The 23,234-nt window shown below is 55.2% G+C and overlaps 3 protein-coding genes across 3 annotated transcripts; 1 reads left to right on the top strand and 2 right to left on the bottom strand.

The window, feature by feature from the left end:
• Positions 1-131: 131 nt before the first annotated feature.
• On the bottom strand, positions 132-16,360 carry MONBRDRAFT_30238 (uncharacterized protein; the record flags this gene model as incomplete). Its single annotated transcript, XM_001750676.1, has 41 exons — positions 132-252; positions 359-501; positions 606-743; positions 848-929; positions 1,016-1,108; positions 1,232-1,326; positions 1,402-1,436; positions 1,559-1,658; positions 1,753-1,876; positions 1,974-2,041; positions 2,115-2,190; positions 2,368-2,460; positions 2,546-2,697; positions 2,835-2,946; positions 3,055-3,140; positions 3,405-3,504; positions 3,643-3,861; positions 4,072-5,123; positions 5,295-5,837; positions 6,051-6,166; positions 6,383-7,058; positions 7,215-7,910; positions 8,018-8,162; positions 8,266-8,732; positions 8,844-9,047; positions 9,209-9,314; positions 9,458-9,564; positions 9,728-9,857; positions 9,958-10,220; positions 10,312-10,614; positions 10,696-10,777; positions 10,856-11,156; positions 11,246-11,627; positions 11,806-12,038; positions 12,241-12,475; positions 12,530-13,837; positions 13,959-15,084; positions 15,207-15,349; positions 15,457-15,597; positions 15,727-15,840; positions 15,905-16,360. 41 exons carry the CDS (start codon positions 16,358-16,360, stop codon positions 132-134), a joined length of 11,166 nt encoding a protein of 3,721 aa, XP_001750728.1.
• Positions 16,361-17,178: 818 nt separating this feature from the next.
• On the bottom strand, positions 17,179-19,245 carry MONBRDRAFT_12809 (uncharacterized protein; the record flags this gene model as incomplete). Its single annotated transcript, XM_001750675.1, has 7 exons — positions 17,179-17,600; positions 17,749-17,874; positions 18,007-18,061; positions 18,158-18,317; positions 18,416-18,576; positions 18,761-18,883; positions 19,012-19,245. The coding sequence occupies 7 exons, from the start codon at positions 19,243-19,245 to the stop codon at positions 17,179-17,181; spliced, it is 1,281 nt and encodes a 426-aa protein (XP_001750727.1).
• A 2,112-nt stretch (positions 19,246-21,357) lies between these two features.
• MONBRDRAFT_12808 (uncharacterized protein) lies at positions 21,358-22,236 on the top strand (the record flags this gene model as incomplete). Its single annotated transcript, XM_001750697.1, has 1 exon — positions 21,358-22,236. The coding sequence occupies one exon, from the start codon at positions 21,358-21,360 to the stop codon at positions 22,234-22,236; it is 879 nt and encodes a 292-aa protein (XP_001750749.1).
• Between the last annotated feature and the right edge of the window lie 998 nt (positions 22,237-23,234).

Below are 23,234 nucleotides of genomic sequence, written 5' to 3'. Positions count from 1 at the left end.
CAGACGGACAGACAGACACGCACGCTGACTCATACGTCATCATCCTTGATATCAGCAGTCCAAACTCAATTTCAAATCGCTGGGGGCTCGGGCACACAGTCCCTGCTCGCCCAGGACACAAATAAAAACACTCAGCAGTAGGGATCCCATCCCACCCAGGACCGACCCAAAAGATTGGGATCTGTCGCTTGATCCAACAGGGCATCTACTTGTTGCTCCACAGTTAGCGCAACCTCCGTTGGCAACGTGGCCCTAAGACCCATCCAAGACGTTGCATGTGTGTGAACATGCACGCAGCCAAAGCACAGGCCAAACTGCGCTTGATGTTCACAAGAGCGATTGCGCTTGCTGTACGTACCGCAGATCCTGGTCACGACGACTGCCCCACACCACCTCTTGGACTTTGCTTCGATACGCGGCAATATGCCTACTGTCCGCCACTTCCTCCGCCATGATGGCAGCTGGATGGCACCCCGACAATTTCAAGCGCAAGCGCTCGAGCTAGTTCGTGGATACCGGCCCGCATTGGGCAACAGTCGTTTCAACAAGCACACAGTCCAGTGAACGGCAGTGCCTACCCACCAACTCCCATGACAAACACTTACGTTGCGCGTCGCGTAGTTTTCGACTTGGAGCTCCTCGCCCTCTTCCTGCTTGATAACCTTTTTGGCATTTTGTTGCCAATCCAACGTCGGTTCTGTGGCAAAAATCTGGATCACTGCCAACAAGTCGGAGCGTCGAGCCTAAATAGTATTGCCACAAGAAAAACAAAACAAACAAAACAAAACAAAACAAATGCGATCAGTACGCACACAGATACACACGCACACACACACAAATGACCCACCTTGAGCGCCGTGAGCACATGGCACATGACATGTTTGATCAAGCCATTGCGTGTGTGCGGTTGCAACGCCTGCTCCATGATTCTACAAAGAGGTAATAGCTGTGCATCAGACAATTGCGCGACGAGATGTTCCAACCAATTAAAAACTCAACCCTCGCTCGTTCGTACCGCGTCAAACGGAATGGCATCAGCTCAGGAATCGGCAGCAAATAAGTGGCCGACCCAAAGTGGTGTCCAAAGTCAATGCCAATGAGGCCACCCCTACGCAAGCACAAGAGCATGAAAAGAAACAAGAGTGGTGCCCAAAGTCGATGCGAACGAGGCCACCCAAGCAAAAAAACAACAAGACGAGCATAGAATGAAAGAAGAATCCTGGCGACGTACGTGCGTAAATCGACCATGACGTTGCTCAAGTGGCGGTCACCAATGCCCAGTATGTACTGGCAAATGTTGATGGTGCTCAAGGTCCGGCCGTAATGCTGCCGCAATGTGAAGAAGCCTTCTGGCGTCGAAGCCAAGGCGAGCAAGGCGTCTCGCAGCAGTGTCGCACGCACCATGCTCTGCGCCTTTTCAAATGCCAACTTGACATCTATTGAAGAATATCGACAGGAAAGTAGACCACAGCCGCATGAGTTCAGGTTTGTACCTTAATGTTCGTCGGGCAAAGCATGTGCCCAATTCTTGTCGGCGTGGCTCGAGCGATGGACCAACCCGAACGCGTGCCCTTGACAAGAACGCGTGTAATGTTGTCGGCGACGCTTGAATGAGCACGCTTATCCGCAAACTTATTGGCAAATAGCAAATAGGTCTCCTGCGTCCAGGTGGGTGGCCAACGTCGGGATGAGGAACATACTTGGCCCACCATGCCCATTGACAAGAGCATAGACGGTGTCAACTTGACCCACCTTGGCACGTTGGATGTCTTTCTCATCTTCATCGCTTTGCATCACAAAATCACGCAACGTGGTTGTGTTATCCATCCATTCCAGCAAGCCAAGGCGAGTGGTCATGGGTATGACCGCATATGTTCTACCGCACCGCATTTCAACAACCGTCCGTGAGCGAGTGACAACCTCAGCATGTTGTTCTCACCGAGTCAAAATTTGGGCTTGGTCGCCTGGCTGACCTGAGGTTGAGCCGCCGCTGCTGGCACGCACGGTCATGCGCCAAAATTCGGTTCATCACAGAGAACACCTACAAAAGAGAGCCCCAGTGTGAGATCACTTGTGCTGCACCACGGGCATGCAAAAATTGCACCGTAATGCACCTGTTCAATCCGGTCGTCTGTGCGCAAATCTTCACCGGCCTTGACCAGAAACTTGTATTCACGTTCATCACTTCCACTGTCAAAATGGTATAAGCCCCCAGAAAGGCACAATGCATGCAATGAGAGCAAGACGCCAGAACAGCAATGACAACACGGCAACATTTATGTTGAGCCGAGAAAAAAAGCAACGGATTGAGCAAAATCAAGACAGAGCGCACGCTAATGAGAGAAAAGGTTAAAAAGCTGCACGTACAGCATAGTCACACGCTTGGGCCGACGAATTGACTTGAGCACCAGCACTCGCGAGTCAAAGCCGCACAGCATCACATGGCTTTGCACATCAGGCCTAAAAGTACACACAGTAATGACCATTGAGGCGCCCACCCAACAGGTGAAGCTGAGGCTGGGGCCATTTCGGCGCGCGAACCCACATGCTATCCTCCTCGCCATACTGGCCAGGAACCTCGAGCGCCATTTGGCCCGTGAACATTGATTCTGCTAGCTGGGGAGCATAGGTGCTCAGAGTACTCGAATCTTTTGCAGCGTCTGCCAACCCTTCGGCGCATTTGCCCAACTCTTTCACCTGGAATCAAAGGGCAGAAACATGGCATGTGAGTGCAGCAGACACTGTGCGCACGTTTGCGCACGTCTGTGCACGTCTGTACACGTGCAAGCGCATCTGATATGACGTTCATGTCGCACGTCCGAAAAATTTCATACCATGGACTTCTGCATGGTCATTGATTTAAGCTTGTCGGGTTTGCTAAGCCACTGCTCCAGCTTAGCGTGAAGCGTGCTAATAATCTTGGGGTCTGTCGCGCGACGCTTCATCCTGTCAAGAACAACAATGGTTCATCGGGCCCCGGACGGAGGGCAGCGTGACTGAGTGTCAACCAGGAGCAGTGTCAAGTGAGCGCGACTTGAAACAAGTCAGACTTACGCTTGAGAGCCAAACACCTTGTGACCAAAGCGTAAACGCTTTTCAATGAGAAGCGCACTCTTCTCATCTTGACCTGAAATACGATTCTGCATCCATGCACGCGAAACCCTTTTGATCAGCACAGGCATGACGCCCCATCAGTTGCCAAACCGCGCTCCCTACCAGCTCAGCTCTGAGGTCACGGAGCATTGTCGGAAGATCGTGCAAAAGATACAATTGCTCAATCAGCAATGTGCAAGATTCCCACGTAGCTCCCACCGCTCGCTATGATGCAATGATTGCGTGAGAAAAACGCCAGGCAAGTTGATGGCGCACAGCGAGCAACCTGGGATTCTGGGGTGACGCCTCACCTTGATGAAGTCAAAGCAGCCGTGCACATCGTTCGAGACAATGCGTTCCTCTAATTGGTCCTGGAGCAGAATCGCCGGGTACGCTACAGCTTGCGGATATCTACAAAAGGTTGAGTTCGGGTGCTCCGGGTCAGTGTTCGAGCCGCGAGAATGACTTTTTCGGTGCGCGGCAACAACAACAGTGTGGGTTTCAAAATGGCAACAGCAGGAACCGCCTCGGTTCTCGGATATTACTCACGCTTTCGCCACGAGACCCAGGATCTGCTTCACAGCAAGCACGTTCTGGTCTGTGGCGCCATATGCTAGCAGTTGTGGAAGCCAGCGCAGATAGATCCATGCCGGCGCAGCGCAGCCGGCAGCGCAGATCAGCTGAGGGAGCCACGGTGGACGTTCTTCCTCCACTTCTAGCAGTGCCAACACACGAGGCAGCAAGGCTCGGCCTTCGGCTAGACCCGATCTATAAAGAGGGACAAACCAGTGTCAAAAGTGGTGTAACGAGCTGCGACTTTGGGAGCGACGAGCAGGCTGCAAGATGAAACAAAGTGGCTTCTCTTTCTCTTTGTGCGTTTCTTTTCAGAGAGAGATACAACGCCAAAGCTTCAGACAGGAACTAAATAAGAAAAGCCAACTTGGGGTTGCCTTCCTTTCCCCTTCTTTCCACACTGACCGCGCTGCTGCAAAACTGTGTTCTACCGCCAATTGCAGCAAAAGAGATCGCCCATAGAGGTCGCTGCTGGCGGCAGGCATCAGGTCGCTCAAGGTTGGAGGGGCAGCTTCCTCGGCGAGGCTGGGCATGACCGAGGCTGAGGTGGGTTGGGCTTCAAGTTGAGCCAGAGCTTGGAAGCAAAAGTCTGCGAAACGCACATGGTGCCGTGCAGCCCTTTCAGGATAGACGTTGTCTATGGGCACCGCGGCCATGTCTGGCACCACATCCAATGGGCACAAAGCGTCGGGCATCTGACGGCGGCGCTGCAGCGTCACACTGCACACAAAGGCAAAAGCCCCCGCCTGAGTGGAGGACTCGGTGCGGTAATAGCCCAAGGGGATTGTGGTACCCCCATGCAAAACATCCGTGGCCAGTTGACGACAGGCCTCGTGCGCTGTGCGCAATGCTTGTTCTGCCATTTGCCCGGCCAAAGCCCCGGCATCTGCATGCAGCTTCAAGCCAGCGTTATGGGCAGCCTCGAGCAGCATCGCCGTTTGCTGCTCATCGAGGTCGGGGGTACCCGGTTGGGGTCGCTCCAGCAAGTGTAGGGCGCGGGCCACATCAACAAGCGTGCCGGCACCATCCATGATCAAACTTGTTCTTGAAAAGACTTCAGAATTGCCGCTCGTAAATCTCATCTGATCACTATATGCGTCAAGGCATCGCAAAATGCTTTGGACCAGCGCATGCGGACTCGAACCACGATCCATACGCAGGCGAAGAGAGAGGTTGTTGTGAGCAGCTCGAGCTTGGCTCTTTAGCAAGAGTAAATCCCGCATGTCATCGCGTGAGAAAGCGGGCAAGCCAACCAGATCCTCCGCCAGGCGAAAGTATTGGCTCGATTGCTTGGGATTATTGATCTGGACTGCCTTGAGAGCCAGGCGGTAATTGTGTTGAGCTTGTTCACGAACAAAAATGCGCTTGGCTTGTGACGCTGCGTCCGTGGAATCTGTCAAGTCAAAGTCTTCTGCCCTGTGGTCGCCAAGAATAGCACTGTGTCGCCGTGAATATTCCTACGCATATCACCAAGCGGTGTCAACCAGTACCTCGTGAGCTTGCCCCCTAACCTTCACACAAAGCTTTTTTTCAAAGAAAAAAAGCAAAAAAGAAGAAGTTGGACAAACATGCCAAACGCTAGGGCGGCAAAAGCTCAGGTTTGGTTCTGGATGAGGCCCGGCACCTACCAGCGCTATTTGGCCTAAGAAAAGGGATCGAAGGAGGAAAACGCCTTCAAAGGCATCAAAGCCCGTGCTTTCCTGAGTCAAGTCCCTGGTGCGCCAGCGTCGGGCCAGCTGCTCCATTGGCTCGGCACTGCCCTCAAAGTTACGTGCCGTTCCCATAAAGTCGAGGTACTCGTCCAATTCGATCAGAGGCTGAACATGCTCCACGCGCGTCAGGCGGATGCCAGTTTGTAGAGCGGGGAGCAAGGGCCAGCTCTGCTCAAATGCTTGGACCCCGGTATTGACCAGGTGGCGAGCGCGGGCCTGGTGAGCGGCCTGCTCGCTCTCTTGCAGAATTTTGTCATGCAGGAGCTCTGTCACGGCCAGTTCGTATGCATGGCGGCGCGCCAAAAGCTCTGCCTGCATGGGCTGCTGGGAACTGCTTGTTACAAATTCACGCAACTTGTAAAAGGCCACAGAAGCCTCTTTCGGTGTCTCCTGGCGCAGAGGAAATAATTGCGTGTTCAAGAATGATAGCACATGATGGAGACCATCTCGCAAATTGCTCTAATAAAACAATACACACAAAAAAAAAAAAAAAAAAAAAAAAAAAAAAAAAAAAAAAAAAAAAAAAAAAAAAACAGAAACAAGCAAACCAACATAGACATGAAAGTAGCAATCTCCATGAGTCAAACAATACGTGTGCAGAGCAAACCAAGCCGTTGGATTCTGGGCAAGCGATGTGCCCAAACATGGCTCTCAGCGGGCAGGCGCTCGTACAGTCATGGTGGCATCGACCAAAGCGGTTGCTTGTCGATCAGTCCAGATTCGCTCAAGGGATGCGGCTTCGAGAACGTCTTCATCGGGCGTGCTCTCGTCCACAAACAACTCGCTCACTACCCGCCGAACCCCAGTCCAGCGGCCCAGACTACGGTATCCATCCACTATCGTAAAGAGCAATGCGTGCACCAGAGCTGCGTATGAGTTGTACCAAATACCACAGCGACTGCACGCCTGCCGATAAGAAAACGATTGAGCAGGCCACAAGTCTTCGCTTCGGCCTCTCAGGCCCCTCCTTCCCCGACATCACACGGGCATCAGGCGCAACGCACGCTGAATCTGCTGCCAGAGCTCTTCCTCGGCCAAGTCTACCTCGGCGTCCCCAGCCTCATCAACAGCCTTGATGGCGCCGAGATAGTCGTCGTGTGCAAGGCAAGCAAACGCCTGCCGCGTCGTTCCGCTGCCATGACGACTAAAAATGCCGTGCAGCGTGTCAAACTCGCTCAGGGTATTGTACAACCGGCCCAGCTCGAGCCAACTGTCAAAATTCCCCAAGAACGGATCTGCATCCCCCAGCTGCTTGCGTCGCTTACTGGCAGGCCCTGAACTCGGGTGCTGTGCCGTCAGCATCAGATGGCGCTCCAACAAGAGAGCTGCCAACGGCATCGTGTCACTGGCCACGGCAATGCGACATAGGTTGGCGGGAAGATCCCCAAAGCGCGAGAAGAGCTCGCGCAGCGTGTCGTCGTCCAGGCTGTACAGAACTTCCGTGGCCATGGCAATGACAGGGCTGATGCCTTGGCGGCTCTTTTGCAGCAAGTGCGCAAAATTGTCAGCACATGTTAGCAAGAGCTGTCGGCTGTCCGCCTCCGCAGCTTGGCTGGCAAACGCATTGAGGAGGCCAGTCACCAGCTCAACCAGTGCCGAGCGAGCAAAAGTGGTGTCGCGTTGGGTCAGCGCCACCAGAGGCCGGATCAACTCGGCCTGCTTGATTTGAATGTCTGGCAGCTACACACACACACACAAGCAAAGCACAACAAGGCAAAACAGAGTGTAATATGAGGGTGCGGAGCGAAGTTGTGGTGTGTTTTTGTTGATACGCCGAGGTTCATGGGTTGTCGGGTAGCAACGGAATTATGCCCAAGTCCCACGTCAAGTTCTAACCTCGCCATCCTTGTAGTCACGGTAGAGCACCACATTGGCATGGCGAGCTTGGCGCCGTTCCTTGGCACGCGCTTGTCGTTCCAGGCGCTGACGCGTGGCTTGTCGAGCCCAAAACGCTGTTTGCGCGCCTTCCTTGGTTTGCAGAAAGCGGCGTCGTAGCCGCCCAATCTCCCGGCGCTCGAGGGCCTTTTCACGAGCCTGCATGGCGGCTGCCAGCTCGTGGTCCTGCTCGCTTTGAGAAAACGCGACTTGCGTGCCAGCCAATGTGCCGGCACGTGGTCGACGGCGAGTCACCAGAAGGACGCGTTGCGAATCGGTAAACTGCGTCTGCGTATTCTGCGCGGAGCGTAGCGAATCAGCCGGGGCAGCTCCTGGTCGAAAGGACTGTGTTTGAGAGAATGAGTAGTACGAGGCCTGAGTGGCACGGATGCCACGCTGACGCAGGGTGGCCTCTAGGGAGGCATCAAGTGAGCTTTGCGAAAAAAGCGGCGTCAGATGAAGATTTCGACGTTGCCAGGTCACGTCCACACGCAAAGGGTGGCGCTCGCAATCCTTCAAGGCTTGCTCAAACAGCTGGCGTTCGTAGTCGGGGCTGCGAGCCGTCAAACGCAGCAGCAGAGAGCTGCACGTGGACAAGAAACTGCCCTCTGATGCGGGGACGTAGAGCTTGTCTAGAACTTCACATAAACGCAGATCCTGCCATGACGACCACACGTTTTCACTGAGACGTGGCGCATCTGAATCAGCTCCACCCACAAGACCTGAATGCCACCTGTTGCCCCTGGTGTTGAATCAGTACAAACCGTTGCAATGGACAGCCGGGTCTCTTGATCAAAGAACTCCTCCGCCGAGCGGCGGATAATCGCACTCTCGTCTGAAAAAGCCATGACCAGCAAGCGAAGCGTCTCTCGCTGCACCGTATTGCTCTCACCCAAGGCTACCTTGAGCCTACAAATGGACAATTTTGAGACAGGCATTTGGTCGTTAGGTGAGCGGTGAGCGGTGAGCGGTGGGAGCACCCTGCCACCCAAGGTTGAACTGCGCGACCTACTCTGCGGTGAGCGTCAGATCGTAAAGGACCATGAGGAGCTGGTAGTGGAGGAGTCGCACTTGTGCGTCATCATGATGCGGAAGATGGGCTATTAAAGCCGGAAAGTAGCGCTGCACCACTGAGGGCTCGAGCGAAGGCAGGATGGCTTTCAGAATGGTAAGTACAGCGCACTGCGTCGACGGCGCGTGACGTTGCAAAAGACCGGGCAGGTCCTTGCCCAAAAGCTCCCGAAAGAGGTCTGGAATAGCCGTGGCTCGCCACATCAGCACCTCCAGAGCTTGTGTTTTTGCGTTTCCAGCACAGGCGGGCAGGACGTAGAGCAGCGTTTGCACCAGCTCATCAACGAAGGCAGGATAGCCCAAGGTGGCATTGCAGATGGCGTGCAGCGCCGTGACAAATCTCTCCCGTCCTTCTGCTGAATCACGCTTAATGTCCATGAGGCAGCGCTGGGTGGCCTGCGTCAACATCTGCAGCGCATTGCAAGGCAGAGGCAAGCAAGTTGGGATGAGCGATGCACGGTTGAGATTGGCTGCAAAGCCAAGCAATGCTGATCTCGTGGTCGGAGGTCGGCAACCCACCTGGCCCACGCCTGCTGTATCACTGGCACCGTCCTCGGACCCGTCATATACGCATTGAAGATACATGCCAATGACAGAGGCAGCTGTGCGACACATGGTCAGGCTCTTATGCGTAAGGTAGCCCGCCAGCTGGTTGCAGAGTCCATCCAATCGCATTGCAGGTGGAAGGTTCTGAGCTGTGGGATAGATGCCGTTGGCCAAGGCCTAGACATGCTCGCGCGCACACACATCACAAGGCACACGTCACAAGGGTACAGTCAATAAATATTGTTATAAACACGGTCGTGCGAATGGGTCAGATGGAAAGCGTCCCAACACGCTTCTAAATACATCTGACGGGACATGCGTGGGGGGCTAGGGCGTACCACGCTAAAAAGATGAAGTGAGCTGCGCAACCTCTTGGTGCTGATGCCAGAATGCGCCGCAAACTCACAGAGCACCTCCATGGTTAAGCCGGCATGTGTTTGTGCGCTACAGCACATCGTCAGCCGCGAGTTGTTGTCGTTGAGATGACAATCAGGGAAGAAGACAGATTTTGAAAAAGAAAGAAAGAAAGAAAGAAAAAAAAAAAAAAAAAAAAAAAACCTCGCACAGGAATGTCAAGAAGCACTTACCCCCACTTCTCCACAAAAGTCTTGATAATGGTAAGGTTGTTGCGGAAAATTGGTCCACTCTCATGCTGCGCATGACGAACCAGGAACTCAATAAACTGTTGCACCACCTTTCCAGGAGAGCAATAGCAAATAGGAGACACAAAGGCAACCACAGAGTAGAAATGGATGTAAGTAGGGCAGCACCCCGGCCAACAATGGGCCCAAAGCGCGGCATTGGCTGCGCCGGCACCCAAAGACACGGTACAGACGGCCAAGCTGAATGGTCCTTACAATCACATCAGAGGCTCCAGGTACGGCGGTTTCACTCCAGCGCAAAAGGACAACACATAGGTCAGTGACAAAGTAGTTGAAGGGCTCAGCCTGGCGATCGCCAAGGGCCACAGCCATTCGCATCAGCGGGCTAAGCAGCGACCGGCATTGGTTAAACAGGTAAGAAGAGCACGGCGACGTGTATTCGGCACACATTGTCCAAACGACTCGAAGCAAGCCCTCTGACGTACGCAAGCCACCACTTGGCCCAGGGCTGAAAATGTTGCGGCTGGTTGATGATGACCTTGGCAATGAACAGTTTCTGATTCATGTGCACATGGGCAGCATTGACAATGGACAGGAGCTCACTCATCCAAGCTGGGAGCGTCTCGGCGGCGGGAATGGCAGGGGCTTCTTCAGCCGAGCGCAAGGCTGATGCAGCGGCGCTGCCCGATTCATCGGCCGCTCGACTCATGGAAACCAGCATTTGCTCCACGAGCGCCAACATGGTCAGCTAAGAAAGGAAAAAGAAAAATCATGGTCTCTGAAGAATGAGCTATGGTGTAGGCGCATGGAATGCACAGTCAAAGCAAAAAGTCGCGCACCATGTTGGGGTGTCGGTTCAGGGCATCGAGTTCCAATTGTGTGCCCGACAGGGTGAGGGTGGAGCCAGCTTGGCGGTCCTCGTCGATGCCATCGTCATCGAGCTCTAAATCCATGGGTTCGGGCAAATTCTTGGCTTCTGTCGGTTTAGGGGGCTCGACTTCGGCACCGGCCGCCTCGGCCCCTGGGACAGGTGCTGCCTCAAGACTGCTTGCACCGTTGGGATCGGCCCAGGATGCCATGCTCTGACTCAGGCTGCTGTCGGCTAGGAGCTGCGATGTTAGGTATCGCGTGCCGTGTTGTGTCTGTACCGCAATGTGGCGCAATGCACAGTGCGTTGAGTATCAAGATAGGGCTCAAAGCAGGTGGAGAGGTGCGGTGCCTACCCGTGCGGAGGAGCGAAGTGCCGTCAACTGGCGAAGTCGCAGAGTGGGAGCTTGATCGAGCTCAGCTTTAAATTCAAAAGTCCTAGACGCCGACGCACAAGGCCACCGGTGAGGAGGCGCGGGCACGAACGTTGAGCGAGCGCAATCAAATCAATCGTACTCATCAGCGGTGGGGGCAACGCAAACGATGGGACTCGGGCCTTTTTTGGATTCGAAGCAAAGGGTCGTGAAAAACTTGAGCCGCTTGGCGGGGTCTGTTTGCGTGCAATCAAGGACATGGAACAGAGTGTTGAAGGCTTTTTGCTTGAGCGTTTGCGGAAAATTGGTCAGGCCGGGAATTTGCGTGGTTTTGTCTTGCAAAAACCCACGCAAGCTGTCCACCACAGCTTTGGTCAGGCAATTGTCAGCCACGGCACCGGTCAGTCCGGCCTGGTCGTGAAACGCCTGGTTGACGGCCGCACCTGCGCGGTTGGACGTGGCATCGGTGAGTTCGACCGCTGTTGAGTCATACTGGCAAGCCATATCGTGTGAACGGGGCGCAGCGACGTACGAGTGCCGTATACTTCATGTACAGGGAGTAAGCGAAACATCTGCGCAAGGAGCTGGCATGCCACCTCCCGGCTCCACCCGGCCGTATCCGAGTGGTGCTTGCTGGACAGCATGGCGGTGATGGCCGTAATCTCCTCTCGATAAAAGTCACGGCGTACTGCTGCATCACATCCTTCAAGAAGCGCCGGCAAAACATGGTGTGCCAGGGCGTTGCGCGCTGCCTCTGGCTTGGTCAAGTCCACGGCAACGCGGAAGGTCAGGCGCAAAACGCTTGCTACCACTGGTGCTCGGCCAGTTTGGGCTGCAAAGCTGGAAAACGCCTGAACAAAGCCTTCGTGATGCACATGCGCCTCTCCTTCCTTAACATATAGCTCCAACACCACCTAGGGCGAGGCCACCAAAAGTCATTGTTGCGGCGGCGAGACAATTGCCAGATGAGCATCGGAGAAGAGATGGTCAAAGTCAAAAAGCAACAGAAAGGATTCATAATCTTCGACCAGCCTGTACCAGGCTCATACAACCACTACAAAAGAAAACGTGACCTATCACACGGAGTGATACCTTGAAGAGCGGTTCGGCACCCGATACGACGAGTCCACGAAAGACGTCGTTGAGGGTTGCCACCAACTCGCGCCGCTTGGTCGTGCCGGGACCATACTCGCTCGATTGAAAGGGGAACTGTCCACACATTTTTCGCACGCTATCGGCAGCCACGTTTGGCATGAGGTCCTCCGTACCCGCCAGAGGCACGGCGGGTACGGAGCACAGCACGCCAATCAGCTGTCGCGAGTCCGCTGCGTGTGGCAACAAGGGCGGCGATCAATCATGAGGGGCGCGCGGGAGGGAGGGATGAGGCCCCAAGGGCTCTTGGACTGGCACATGAGACTGGCACATGAGGCACAGGTCAAGAATACGTTGACCAGACCTCTTTCATGAAGAACCAGAAGAACACACAAGGGAGAGAAGCAGGTAGTAAGAAACGAGAGAGCTACACACCTTTTTCGGCCAAGGTTGAATTGGATTCCAGATCGGCACACACATGGCGAAAGGCGGTCGGGTGCAAGCCGGCCACAACTTCGGCAAGTGGCAGTCCACACCGCGATGCCTGCTCTACCAAGCGCACCAGCAGCCTCGGCTGATCGGACAGAGCTTCATGAAGCGTGGGAAAAGCACGCATAAAGGCGGCCAACGCCTCGCGTCGATAACGTGCTAGATCTGCCGCGGCTGTGAGCTGCGCAAATACACCGGCCAGCACATGCACGACCACTGGTACACGCGCGTGTACCGCGAGATCCGGCATCAAGACGGTGGTGTGTCGCGCCACAAATCCCGCAATGCAAGTCCGAAACGTTTCGTAGAACCGCAGTCCCTTGGATTGCTGAATACCTTGTGTCGCTGATGCCGGGGCATCGTACAAGCTAACGGGAGTCGCCAATAGCACTGTCTCTTCATCCAGCAAGCATGCGAGGAGCGCGTCTGTGCAAGGATAAAGGCTGAAAGCCAGTTCCAACAGCACCAAACCAGTCTCCTTGCTACTGGGGTGCAGGCGCCCTTGTGTCTGCAAGAAAAGTGATTGAACCAGCTCCTTAGCAACTTGATCAGCGGGCTTTGGCAGCAGACCTTTAAGCAAGCCGGTGGCCTGCAGGAGCTGATAGCCCGTAGCCAGCCTGCGGGCCAACGGCAAAAGGGTAAGGCTTCGCTCGTGGCCAGCGCCCATGTTCTGGGCCAGCTTGAGTGGAAACAACGTCTTGATTTCGTCCCACGTGGCCAAATCCTGCTCCAGTTCCTGCCGGATAGCCGAGTCGGTCGAGGCGTGTGCCACGGCATCCAGTGTCTGACCCAGCACTTGCTGCAGCTGAGCCATGATGGATTGCGATGCGGCGTTAAAGCCCAGATGGGCTGGGTTGAAGAGTAAGGTGCTAATCATCTTCATTGTTTGAGCATTGAGGAACTGGCGCGGGATTAGGGCTGCCGTCAAAGCGGGGTTGCGCAGAACCACCTCAATGAAGCGGAGATTGCGAACGAGTACGCCGCATACAATATCGCGAAGCGCAGCATCCAAATGCGTGTAAAGCCAGGTGCCCGAACCCAACAAAGCCTCTTGAAATTCGTGCAGAGCTGGCACAATGGTGCACTGCTCCGAGCTCATCATCGTTGCCAGGGTTTCGGGGGACACCAGCCCGTGTTTAATAATCAGGTGATACCCCTCGAGACAGGCAGCCAGAGCGCGAAGCCAATGGGCAGCTTCTTGGTAGTCACGGCTGCGTAGCGAGCGCAAGACTGCGCTCGATCCCAGATGCGAAGTCGCGATGGTGGCATCTCCAACTTGGCCTCGCTTCAGGTTTTCAATCAGACCGGGCGTGAAGCCGCCCACTGGGCGCGTGAGGTACTGCTGAGGGCGCATGGCTCCGTGTCCATCGGGGCCCGGGATCTTGGTCACGAGGTGCATGAAGAGGTCGATGGCGGCATGGCGGGCCGGTGCCGAGGTCCAGCCAAAGCCCCCAAAGCAGTGCGCCACGAGATTGGACAGCACCGCCTGAGGCCAAGAAGCTGGTCCACGCCGATGTCGTTCAGGTTTATTGAGTATTCCGGCCTGGGGGGAGAAAAAAAAAAGCACAAGAAAGGTGAGGTCACACATCAAGGCCTTGCGACGCGCGCACAGGCACAGGCAAGAGATGGCGGTCATGCAGCCACAGCAGGGCAAGTATACGAACGTGGTGGATGAGCATGCGCTTGCAGTCCATCACGACCTCGGTGAGCCGCTCAGATGTGCCCGCGCCCTCGGGGTCATTCTCACAGTGCTGAAGACCGGTGAGAAAGGCTACAGTCAGGTCCAAGCCAAACACGGAGACAAGGGGGGCTGACTCGCGCAGCTTGCGATAAATGGTTCGCATGGCGAGTGCGGCACCCAGGCGCTGGAAGATGGAGGGATGTGCAGCCATGGCACGAATTCGTAGAAGCAGACTGGTTAGCGCGGTCTTGCGCTCGGGGTTCTCTGCGCCCTTGCGCCGCAAGGCAAAGGTGAAGAATTCCGCCACGCATCGGGCGGCAAACTCGCGCAGATTGGTGTTGGATGCATCACAGAGTGCGTCCAAGATGGCCGTGATCAGCGCCACCGTGTTGGGGTACTCGTACATGCGGCTGTCCGTAAACCAGCGCACAACTTGCAGCGTCAGAAGTTCAAAGAGCTGCTGGGGCACGCTGTCCAGGTCGCAACTCAGTTGGATCATGACGGGGAAGATATGACGCCAGAGGTCGGTCATGACATCCTTGTTGTCCTCAATCAAAACAGCCTCGCGACCAAGGATGTAGAGGACAATAGCGTGCAGTAGCTCACAGGCGGCAGTGCGAGTTTGACGATCCCCTGCATTTGTGGCCAGATCAACAATGCGGGGCAAAAGCGGAGCCAACTTGATACTGGGCTTGATGTCAGGGAAGGGCACCGTCAATGGCAAGGTTTGCGAGGCGGACCAAGCCACCCAAGTGGGGACCGCCTCGGCGTCTTCGGGGGAACCGATCAACGCGAGGTGGTGGCTGACATCGAGTCCAAACTGGCCCAGGAGAGTGACGATGGTGCCCTTGACACGATCAAGCGGAGCGAGTCCATCGTCTTCCACCGCACCAGGCTTTGAACGCGCGGCTCCGCCCTGTGTACGCTTAGCTTGGCCGTCTGTTATGACAGCATCGGCGTTCAAGTCGTCGGTCGCGCTCGCTTGCGCCGTGAGGTATTGATCGAAGCGCCGAAGCAGAGGGGCAAGATGAGGCTGCAAGGCAGCGAGGCCCAGAACATCCAGCCAGCGCTGTAGGCTGGCCAAAGCAGCCTCGGCCAGCGGCAGGTATCTACGCAGACAAGGCAAAGCGCGGGGCAGGCCTTGAGATGCCAGGCTGTGGGCGGAGCAACCCATTGCGCACGCGATAGGGAGCAAACGCAAGGTGGTCAGCAGGGAAACAGTTTGACCGACCCGATGCCAAGTCTCAGGCTGGTATCAAGGGCTTCAATGAACACCTCGGTACGCGACTTGACCACGACCGTGGGGCACGTGACCAAGAAACGGAGGCATGTGGTGAGCAGCTCATCTTTGAACTGCTTGCACTGACGCATGACCTACACGCATTGAGAAAAGAAATCAGCAAGAGCGGGCGTCGCTTGTGCACACTGACCAAGAGCAATGGCTCGAGCAATACCACGAGGCCCGCGGCAGGTAGACTTACGGTGGCACAGAAGGCCCCCATCAAGGTGACGTGGTTCTCCAAGAAAGATTCGAGTTTTTGGTGCTCATTTAACAGGCCCAGCTCCTCTGCTAGCTCGTTGGCCGTGGTCAAGAGGGCATAGAGACCGCTTACGTATGGATGCTGCGCCCAAGGAAACATAGCGCATGACTTGAAACGACAGCATCTGCCCGCCCGCCTCCCACACAGAGGGGTAAAGGTAACATGCCCCGCTACTACGAGAACAAGGCGCTGCCATTACATGCGGCATACCTGAGTAGCCCGTCGCACGAGTCGCTGTGCCATGAGAAAATACCAATTCCGAAAGGGTGCGCGCCGACTTTGACGTAGGACGGCCGTGGTAAACTCCACCAGCTGCTGTAAAATCTAAAGGCCAAACCAACATGTTGCACAGTCGCTGTCAGCTGGCTGATGATGGGGGTATCGGTACGATGTCGGGCAGACTGGGCGGGAAGCACACTTGAAAGTCTTTGGCACGAGTGGCACGCAAATCGTCCAAGCTGGCTGTGGCTGCAGAGGTCATTGTGATGGCCTGGGAGGATGGGGCGGCTGTTGCACTTTGAGAACGTGCGTCGCCATCGGTAGGCACGAAGGCAGAGAGATCCAACTTTTCTAGGACCTGCATGATGGCCTCGAGAGTGGCAGCATACATGTGATCCATCACGTCGGTCCCAGAGGCTCCGCCATCGACGTCTGTGACGGACGTGGGGGGTGGTTGGGAGACCAGGTGCGCAAAGGCTTCGACCATGATGTTGCGCGCCTCGCGCTCCATGGGTGAGGCATCGGGGTTGTTGCTGGCTTGCACGCCATAGACACACGCCAGCACCACGCCCTGAAACGAAGGTGCGCCGGTGCCACGAGATGCAGTGAGAGACACGCGAGGCATGGCAAGAGGGGTGGGTTGAATAAAGACAAAGCAAAAGCGAGGAACTTGATGAAGACAGAGGGTTCCGAAAGGCGGGCGCACCTGATGACAAATTTGAGAGAAGAAGGATTGCACAACGGCGCCGCGGCTGTACATTGTCGCAAGGCAGCGGGAAAGGCTTTTATAGGCACCGAAGCGCTTGAATAAGGCAAGGCAGGTTGCAGGACAAGCGAGCGTGAGCAGCCGTTCAGGCTAGGGCAGGAAGGGAAGGCCATATGGATTCTGGAAGAGATCGCTGTTGACTAGGAGTGTAGACAAACGACGCGCGGCACCAGTCCAATCCAGCTCACATACTCGTTTGATATGAGTCCGGGGGAGGTGTTCGAAAAGCTGCAAAACCATGCTCTCGAGCATGGTGGTATGATGTGCAGCGGGAGAGGGCAACACTGCAACGATGCGGGCCAACGCATCAATGTAGGAGCTCAGCTGATAGAGACGATCCCCCTGGCGAGTGGGAGCACCGATTCGAAAGCAGGCACACATGGAGAGATGAATGTGAGTGTTGAAGCTTGAACGGGTGTGGGTGCAAGGCCAGCTCCGGGGTGGGCAGTCGAGTGGCGCACTTCGTGATCAAGAGTTTTGGTGGCGGCGGAGTCTTCGCCGTCCACATCGTCACCGTTCGAAGCATAAAGTTGCTGGCAGCGCTCGGTGAAGCGATCGGAAAGCCGTTGGAGCTCTTCGGGTGGTCGCATGCACTTGCAGGCAGCGGCCAAAAAGCCAAATCCACGGATGGCCACGGCACGGTGTCTAGGCGTCAGATCCTTGTGCCATTTTTTTTTTTAATGGAGCCGGGCAAACGTTTCGAAAAGCGGCAGCGAGAGCGGAGCAAAGTCAGCGTTTGCGGCGACCAAGATCCATGGGCTGGGCCAATCGTTCACACACAGAAGCGCTTGGGGCAAGAAAAACACAACAGGGATGAGCACAGGGGAGAGGGAGAACGGCGGGGTCACCTCAGCTGCCAACATGTTGCTGAAAACGTTGACGAGGTGCTGATACATGACGCCCTTGATTTCGGTGACGGCCTCGCTGTCGCGAGCGGGATCTTGCGCGAGAAAGTGGGCGGTCCATTGGAAGAGGGCTTCAAGAGCACCCTGTGCAGCGACGCTGAGGTCGTGGTTGCTGTTCTTGGCCAGGCGGTCCAGATTGACGAGCAAGGCTTCAAAAGTGTTTTGCGAGGCCGTGAAGAACGGCTGCAGATGGGCTACGGTTGGCCAAGGTCATAAATGGCACGAGTCGAGGTGCTCTGAGCGGCGGAGGGGCGGCAGAGGGGCGTGCGCGCGGTCGAAGAACACATGGTATGTGCGCGGTGGCGACTACCGATGCCATGAGCCTGGAAGGATGTCTCGTACCTGCGTCGGCGGCAAAGAGATCAAGCGCGGCGCGGATGGGTTCAAAGCGTTTGAGCGCCTGTTCCGTTTTGGCTTTTGTCATGTTGGCCACATGTTCGTAGATTTGTCGCATTTGCACCGAGGTGACTACGGGGGTGGGGGGAAGAGAACAGATGCAAGGGTTGGTTGATGGGTGGACTTTGGATACCGAAGGGGGGAGGTTCAATGGGGAAGACTTGCCACTCAGACGTTTGCCATGATACTCGAGGACAAGAGTACCAGCCAGGCCTCGAAAGCAGCCCCCAATAATGGGCCAATCCAGCTTCCCGGTCATCTGCAAAGGGAAGCAGGGGCGGCGAAAAGGTTTGCGGTTAATATTATTTGAGCAACCCCCCTACCCGCAGGCGCAGAGCAACGATAGGTGACGCACGTTGGCATGGAGGACACTAATGAGAAGGGCACGGCCATCGGCGCCGGTCACGCCCGCAAGGCTGGGAAAGTGTCGAATGAGCACACCCATGAGGTGCAGAACGCGTTCTTTGACGGTGGAAGGTGTAGCCGAGACGTTGCTTTGGAAGATGCCTTGTAGCCTGTCGGGACGAGGGAGGGACCGCGTGAGGAGGGAGCGTGTGCGATTGGCGCAAGGCCGGCATGAGGCTGGCTCCGTCCGCCTGACTGAAGTGCGTACATGCTCATGAGGTTGACAATTTGAAGTTCATCAAAGAGGGCGTCGCTGTTGTCCGGGGTAATGAGGCTGTCGGTTGTGAGAATTTGAATCATTAGGGTGGCGGCGGCTGTTTTGACGGCAGATTTTTCACTCTTGATTTGCAACAGGGCTTGGGCATGCCGCTAAGTAAGGCAGGAGCAGAAGCAATGAGGGGTAAGGGCAATGAGGGGTAAGGGTTCGGGAGGGAGGAAGGAAAAGGGGGAGGAGGACGGGGTCGAGACGAGGATGAGGATGGGGATGGGGTCGAATCGGGCGGGCGTTTGAGGAGCGTGATATGATTGTGCAACAGGCCACCGAGGTTCGAACCATGAGGGGTTGAAGGTAGCGGGTGAGGGTTTCTGTGGATAGGCGAGCCACCAGCAGGCCGAGACAGGCGAGGGCATGGGCTTTGGCTTTGCCGTACTCGCTTCCGGCAGCCTGGGGAAGCTTCTGGAGAGGGCGAGAGAGGGTGAGAGAGGGTGAGAGGGTGTGGGGGTGAGAGGTTGAGAAAGGGAGGGACAGCCAGCGGACGCAGCAATCAAGGGAGGAGTCGGGACGGGGTGGGGATGGCAGCGTACTTGGCGGTTGCGCAGGGTTGCAAAAAAACCGAGAAGCCCATCCTGTTCACTGAGAAGCTGGGTGGCGAGAAGATCGAGGTGCCGGGCATCGGTACAGGCTTGCAAGTGTCCATGGCAATCGTTGACAAGTTCATAAGCCAGCGTTTCCCGCGTGCTGCCCCCTTTGGCCAGGAGCAGCAGTTGCTGCAGTGTACCGCTGGCCGTGGCCACCGCCGTTGCCGTCGCCTCGGCCATGCTTTCAGCTTCAGGAAGATCCGCCCCAAGGTGAAATCAAGGGGGAGAGGGGCGCCGGGTTAGTTGGTTGTGAGCTGGAAACACCGTGTCGATCGGATACCCGGATGTATATCTATAGAATATCGGGATTGCAGCGATGGTCGTCACTGATGCTCTTAAAACAGGAGCGAGGACAGGGGCGGGAACAGCGCCTCCAGCGCCATCGAATCGGAGATCACCCCGAAACTCTCCCCGCTCCCTCTGCTCAACCCTCCGACTCTGACAGCCACGCGAACGACAGCAGCAGCAGCAGCAGCGACGAGAACAGCAGCAGCAGCAGCAGCAGCAGCAGCGCGCTGATTCAAAAAATGATTCTTATACCGTCCGCAGCCGTTTGAGAGAGAGAGAGAGAGAGAGAGAGAGAGAGAGAGAGAGAGAGAGAGAGAGAGAGAGAGAGAGAGAGAGAGAGAGAGAGAGAGAGAGAGAGAGAGAGAGAGAGAGAGAGAGAGAGAGAGAGAGAGAGAGAGAGAGAGAGAGAGAGAGACAAGACGACAAAACGTGTTCCAGCAAGAAATGAAAGAATACCAAAAATAAGTAAAATACCAAACCTTTCGAGCGTCATTTTACGCTCAACATGGATCCCAGACCATCGAAATACTTTTGCCTTGCGCACCAAGACATCCACAGACTAACCAAGCCACAGCCACGTATAAGCCAACTATCTGCCAAACATAAGCCACAGACGTCGTGGTATCATGGTGAGGGTATCCACAGCCTTCCCACGAACTCGCCAAGCATGTGCGAGTCGAGTCACGATGACGGATGAATTCATTCTGACGCCAATCAAGCCGATGGCGTCCTTTTTATCCTATTCAGATGTTTCGTACCCTCCTGGGTGACTGGAGCCTTTTGCAACCAGAGATGTGGGGGATGGCATGGTAGTGAGGCAGAGAATGTGTTCTTGCAAGCCGTTGTTTCAGAGACTGACACCTACGTTGAATCCTCCGTAGAGAGAAAATCAACGACAATAGAGAGAATTTGTCGAGTGGTGAAGCGAAATTGGAGATGGTACTCCAGCACGATATACAAGACAGAGAATGGGATTGTTGAGCGTGGCGGGTCCTCATGCATCACGAAGCCGACATTCAAGTCATGACAGAGTAAGAGAGAGGCAGCTTTGGCCGCAAGGCGTTGGCAGAGACCTGGTCAAATCATGGGCAAAGCGTAAGGCAAATGCCAAGGCAAAGTCAGAGAAACGGATCGAAGCGTCTCGAAACTCAGAGGTGACCGGAGCGGTCAAACCGCCCATAGGATCTTTTTTTTAAAAGAAAACCGCAGTGACTACGGCGGCACCCTGATGGCGGCGGCGGCGACAGCAGCAGTGGCAGCGAGCGATAACGATGACGTGATTAATGAGCCGAAGAGAAAAAGCACACGCGCTACACATGAACCCCCCACACACACGCACACACCGCAAGGATCGGGATCGCTGCGCGCGAGAGAATCATCAAATGTCGGCATGACGGCGTCGCGTCATCCAGTGCCATGACGACCAAAACGGCAGGAGAAGGAGACGACCCTTGGATCCTCTATCCATGCGCAGCGATCCTCGTAGAGATGGGAGCGGCAGCAGCCACAACACCCACACCCCACTTTTGGATTTTCTCCAGCCACTGCAGGTGCCCCAAACCCCCCAGCTTGGGTTTTGGCCCACAATTGCCACGGCACTCGAGTACAAGCAGGGGCGGAACCCGATCCAGTGGCATTTTCTTCCAGTCGCTCAAGCAGCTCAACAACAGCCCTCTTCCAGCCCACTGCCAGCTCCTGCCATATTTTGACCATCAAGGTGGGTGTTTCTTCACATCCGATATTCCCTTCTTTGCCCTGAGGCCGAGTCGCAGCCACTGGCACTGGCTGCCCTTTCGTTTCAGCTTTTTTTTTTAATTTTTTTTTTTTACCTCGCTTCTCGCTCTTTTCCCTTTGTCCTTCTTCTTCCTGTGCGCGATCGCGCTCTGAAGTTTTTTTTTGATCTGGCCCTCAGCCGTTGCCCCTCACCACACACGCTGTTCCCTAATGTTTGACACCTTGACACATAGGTTTCAAAGCACCCCGACAACAACAACAACAGCAAACATGTCTTTTGTGGCCATTGCCGGTACTTCAGGCTACGTGGGTCAAGCCACGGTGCAGGCCTTTGCCAAGGCTTTCCCCAAGGTCACGGTCAAGGCCGGCGTCCGCGATCCCTCGGCCGAGAAGGCCCAGTCCCTGAAGGCCGGTGACAACATTCAGCTCACCAAGATTGACATGAACGATGCCGAGAACATGAAGGCCGAGTTCAAGAACGCCGATGCCGTCTATATCATTACCCCCGGCCACATTGACCGCACCAAGATTACGATTGGTGCCATTGATGCTGCCAAGGCGGCCGGTGCCAAGTACATTGTCGTCGTCTCCTTCCCCACCGCGCACTCGGACTCTTGCTTTGGCAAGCAGATTGGCCCCGTTGAGGACCACCTCAAGGCCAGCGGTGTGGCGTACGCCATCCTGCGCCTGCCCATGTTCATTGACAACTTCTGGGGTCTGGCCGCCGGCATCAAGGGCGACAACAAGATTTACGCCCCCGTCAAGCCCGAGGCGGCCTACTGCCCCATCGCCGTGGAGGACATTGGCCTGGCCAGCGCCACCATTCTCGCCAACCCGGAGAAGCACCAGAACAAGATCTACACCCTGACCTCGGCCAAGAACATTAGCCACGCCGAGATTGCCAAGGTCTTTTCAGACGCCCTCGGCCGCCAGATTGACTACGTCCAGGTTCCCTACGAGGCTGCCCAAAAGGCCTTTATGGACATTGGCCTGCCCGAGTGGCAAGCCGCCGGTGTCATGGAGCTCTACAAGTACGTCGATGCCGGAGACAAGATGGTGACCACCCCCACCTCGGACTTTAAGGACATTACCGGCAACGACCCCAAGGGCTTCAAGGAGTGGCTCGAGCCCGTCAAGGGCGCCTTCTAAACGCCATTGTGTGTGTGTTTGTGCTTGTGTCTCTAATCAACCACGTTGTGTGCTTGACGCGACGTCGCTGACTATCTGGATCTGGATAATTAAGGAAAAAAAATCTGGAAGCGTGTTTTCTTGAATCCGGTGACCACGGCTTTACGAAATAAAAAACACGACTCGGAAAATGCCAGTAGCTTTTGAAGCCGAGGCCGGTTGTTGATGGTTGACAGGGGTGTCTGTGTCCTGCGACGCGCATACAGCCCAGTCGACCCTGTCCAGAGGACATTCAGGGAGTACCTGCTCGGGTACAACCTGCGTGTGCTATGGGCTCGTCGAGCGTCGAAAGTGAGATGAAAACATGCGCAAACGGCCATCTTCACAAACCCATGAATAATCTGCATGAACCCAATGCGCCAGATAAAGGTGACGTAAGGTACTGGAAACAGGTTTTCTATATCAACCTGGAATATACGGTGTTTAACTGATGGCCTAGGTGAGTAAATCAAGTTTAGGGATGCAAATGTCATTTTCTGGTTGTTGATGCATGTGCAGCATTGCGAAATCCTTACGAGAGGGGCAGGTGGCACCCTTTGAAAAGAAGAGAAAAGCGCTCAAGGCATCTTTCACGTAGAGAGAAATTAAAGCAAGAATCAGAGAAGGATCTGGCCAACAAGCGATTTTCAGAGAAAGAGGTCAGCTGCTGAACAAAAGCTCACATCATGTGATGTAGGCTCTTTGTTTGCATGCGTGGCTCTTTGGTAGTCTTACCTTTGGCTCTTAAACCAACCTCCTTGTTAACACCATCTCTTAAACATTACTTAATATAAAGCTCAAAGGCGATGATTTTGAACAGAAATACAACTTGTCTCTGAAATTTCTCCTCCATTTCTCTCTCTCTCTCTCTCTCTCTCTCAGGCCACTCCAAAAAAAAATCCCAAAACACACACACACACACAGACGGCGGCGACGACGACGACAAGGTGAGAGAGCCAACGGCAGCCCCAAAGGCGCCC

Source organism: Monosiga brevicollis, genomic scaffold (assembly GCF_000002865.3).
Source record: "Monosiga brevicollis MX1 MONBRscaffold_46 genomic scaffold, whole genome shotgun sequence".
In the NCBI taxonomy this organism is placed as follows: Eukaryota; class Choanoflagellata; order Craspedida; family Salpingoecidae; genus Monosiga; species Monosiga brevicollis.
The sequence above is the reverse complement of the archived record's forward strand: the minus strand, read 5'-3'. Positions and strand labels throughout refer to the sequence as shown.